This window comes from Carlito syrichta, unplaced genomic scaffold (assembly GCF_000164805.1).
Source record: "Carlito syrichta isolate Samal-C Ts95f unplaced genomic scaffold, Tarsius_syrichta-2.0.1 Scaffold107967, whole genome shotgun sequence".
NCBI classification, from domain to species: Eukaryota; Metazoa; Chordata; class Mammalia; order Primates; family Tarsiidae; genus Carlito; species Carlito syrichta.
The window spans coordinates 10,197-13,862 of NW_007052063.1; the positions used below are offsets into that span (position 1 = coordinate 10,197).

General features: G+C 56.3%; 1 protein-coding gene across 1 annotated transcript in view; it reads left to right on the forward strand.

Moving 5' to 3' along the window:
* The window catches only part of AP1M2 (adaptor related protein complex 1 mu 2 subunit), a gene marked incomplete at its 5' end in the record, with an annotated part of 12,012 nt that extends 9,707 nt beyond the window's left edge, over window positions 1-2,305 (forward strand). The window contains 3 exons of the mRNA XM_008068034.1: window positions 172-297; window positions 799-874; window positions 1,890-2,305. Coding sequence (XP_008066225.1) covers window positions 172-297; window positions 799-874; window positions 1,890-1,912 — 225 coding nt within the window. The remainder of the gene's footprint in view (window positions 1-171; window positions 298-798; window positions 875-1,889) is intronic.
* Window positions 2,306-3,666: the final 1,361 nt, after the last annotated feature.

The following is a 3,666-nucleotide window of genomic DNA, read 5'->3' on the forward strand; positions in this document are numbered from 1 at the left end:
GGTGGCCGGAAGCAGCCACTGCACTCCAGTCTGGGTGACAGAGTGAGACTCCAAATAAAAAAAAAAAAGAAATATGCTGAGATCAGAGCTTTCTCCAGAGGCTGCTCTAAGAATGATCTGGGGCAGGTAGAAGGCCCCTGGTGTGTCTGATGCCCCACCCTGTGCCCTCAGGGAGGCAAGGAGTACCTGATGCGAGCCCACTTTGGCCTCCCCAGCGTGGAGAAGGAGGAGTTGGAGGGTCGACCCCCCATCGGGGTCAAGTTTGAGATTCCCTACTTCACTGTCTCTGGGATTCAGGTGAGGAAGTGGGCGGGAGGCTCCTCCCCCGACTGCAGCGCGTTCCTCCTCTCCTGTCCCTTGGCTCAAGTCACCTGAGATCCTCAACCTGTGTCACCACTCTGCCAAGTTTTCCTCATCTTCCCCAGAGCAATGTTGCCTTCTTCTGCTCCCTGCCTGAGTCCCGTCCCTCTGGCCGGTGCCACCTCATTTCCCACCAATTGGTTTGCTTTTCTCTCTCCCCCACCTGCAAGCCGTTCACCGTGTTCTCAGGGCCTGTGCTACCTCATCCCCTCAACACGTGTCATGTCTCTCCTCTTGGACTGGGCCATCTCTTTCCCCAATGTCCTGGCCCCCTGTCCTGCCCTCTCCATGTCTTGTGACCTCATGATTCCCAGCCTGTGCCACCCTGTTCCCCCCAAGTCATATCACAGATTCCCTTGGCCTTTGTGACTCTGTCTCCTTGACCCCAAGCCGCTATGCTCCCGCAAGCCCGAGCCACTTATTTCTATTACCTTCTAGGTCCGATACATGAAGATCATTGAGAAAAGTGGTTACCAGGCCCTGCCATGGGTTCGCTATATCACACAGAGTGGCGGTAAGAGAGCCCGGCTCCCCGAGACAACAGGGCAAGGAGATGGAGAGAGTAGGGACTCAGGGTTTTGACCACATTCTGGCTCAGAAGACCCAGCAGGCCTGGCCTCTTCTTTTCAAGCCATCCTGGGCTTAGGTTTCCACATCTTTTTTTTTGAGTCAGGGTCTCACTCTATGGCCCAGGCTGGAGTGCGGTGGCATGCTCACGGCCATTGCAGCCTTGACCTGCTGGGTTCAGGTGACCCTTCCACCTCAGCCTTCCAAGTAGCTGGAACTACAGGTGCGCGCTGCCACTCCCAGCTAATTTTTTGATTTATTGTAGAGACAAAGTCTCAACAAGTTGTTCAGGTCAGTCTCCAACCCCTGAGCTCAGGCAATCCTTTAGCCTTGGCCTCCCAAAGTGCTGGGATTACAGGCTTGAGTCACCTCGCCCACTTCCACATCTTTACAATGGGGGCAGGCCCAGCATGGTGGCTCACACCTATAATCCCAGCACTTTAGGAGGGTAAGGCTGGAGGATTGCTTGAGCCCAGGAGCTCAAGACAGCCTGAGCGACATAATGAGACTTTGTCTCTACAAAAACAATAAATAAAATAACCTGAGCATGGTGGCGCCTGTAGTTCCAGCTACTCGTTATTTGGGAGGCTGAGGCAGAAGGATCACCTGAGCCCAGGAGGTCAAGGCTGCAGTGACCCATGATGGTGCCACTGTTCTCCAGCCTGCGTGACAGAGTGAGAGCCTGATTTAAAAAAAAAAAAAAAAAAGTAGGGGCAGTTGCCAGTTCTCTAGGGTGGTTTTGAGATTTGGGCCAGGGACTGAACACCCAGCACCCTCATGTGTTCCCTGGAAACTGACTTGTTGCTATGGTAACAGTACCTGTGTTTAACCCCATCTCAGTCTTGTTAAGTATTCCCAAGATTGATCATGAGCATTGGAGCAGGGGATGGATGGATTTAGGAGCTGTCCCTCTTTTCCCTTCCCCACTTCTGAAATGGTCCTTCCTCATTGTTTCCCTGCAGATTACCAGCTTCGTACCAGCTAGAAGGGAGAAGAGGTGGGGCTTGAACATGGGGCCTCCCCACAGCCCCCACTGCAGATTTTTAAAGAGGGAGGGACGGTGAGGGGGCTGTGTGTGTTTGTCTGAGGGCAGGCTCCCGACTTGGTGGTTTCTTGGTCTCTACCCCCTCCTGACCTCTTCCGGTACCCACAGGCTATGAGGGAAGTCTCCCTGCCTCTCCCCTCGGGGATTCTCCCATCTCCCTGATTTTATATGAAGAAACAGAAGAGGGGCTTGAAGTCCCCCTCATGAGTGCCTTCTTGCAATGACCTGCCTTAGGGGATGTCGGGGGTCCCTTCTCCTTCATAGCTGCTGAGCCCAGAGGCCCCGCTGGCCTGCTCCTCTGAGTTTTAGGATATTATTAAAAAGATGAATCTAGCTGCTGTGTATGTGCTTCTTGGCTGGGGGCTGGGGATGCCAGGGAGGTCCCTGGCGTGGCTGTGAGAAACATGTCCATTCCTCAGCCTCAGTCATCACTCACCTGGGATGGGACCATCATCTCCACCCTAGTCCCCTGGTTCCACAGTCTGTCCCCCCCATAGCAGACAGAGGGCCTGTTAACCTCTGATAAGATCTTGGTGCCATTCTGCTTAGAACCCTCCCATGGTTTCTGTCTTGTGTCTGATCTGCATAACACACCCACTATGCCAACCCCCCACCGGCCTGGCCTCCCCTCCTCCCACTAACCCCCATACCAGGCATGGTCGCCTGAGGGCCTTTGCATCTGCAGTAACTTCCACCTGGCATACTTTCCTCCAGACAACCACAAGACTCCCTCTCTCACCTACCGGCAGGCGTCAAATGTCATCTCCCGGGTGTCATCTCCCCAGAGAAGTCCTCTCTGATCCCCCAATTTTAAAGGCTTCCCCCCCCAAGGGATTTTCACTTATCCTAGAGTCTACCACTCTGAAAAGACGCAATGATTGTCTCAGCCCCGGACTGTAGGCATCCTGCCGCAGGGGTGGCCTGGCTAGCCCTCCTGCTGGGCACCTCCAGGAGGTGCTCAGTCAATTTTTGAATGAAGCGTCTGGAACCGCTTCCGGGAGCGACTCTCTCCCCTTCCAGGCCCGCCCACGTGGCAGCTGCGGGTCAGCCTTCCTCCTCTCCCGGGCTGGCTCTGAGCTAGGAAGGGTGATTCCTTCCTCATCCTCCCCATATCCCCGTTTTGCTTTCTTCATGGTGCTTAGTGCTACCTAAAATGATTGAGTTGCTTGATTGTGCACCGCCAGAACGGCCTCCGCGCGCAGTGAGTGAATGAATGAAATAAAGCGCCCAGCTCGTAGTCAGGGCTAATACAGGCCGATCGCGCGTAACTGCACAGTGGAACCGCGGACTGGGCGGCCCCAGCGCTTCCTCCCTTCCCCCAGGAGGCGCTGAGGTCCCGGAGCAGCCCGCGCTCCTCTGCCCCCGACCTTTCTCCCTCGGGTCAGTTAAACCGGCCCTCTTTCCCGCCCGCCCGGCGCATTTGAAAACCGAAAACCCCGCCATAGCCGCGCTCCACCGGTCGCCGCGCCCTGGCCAATCAGGTGCGACACCGCCCACGCCGGCGCTCGAAATCCGCTCGGCGACGCGTACCATTGGCTGCGCAGGCCGCGTGGGCGGGGCACCGTGAGGTCGGGTGCCGGGCAACACTGCCAGGGTACATTGTAACAAGTTTGTAAGAAAACAAATCCGCGGCGCTCGGGGGCGGGGCCGTGAGCGCACTGGCTCCGCCCCCCAGCCCTCCGACTCGGCGGCGG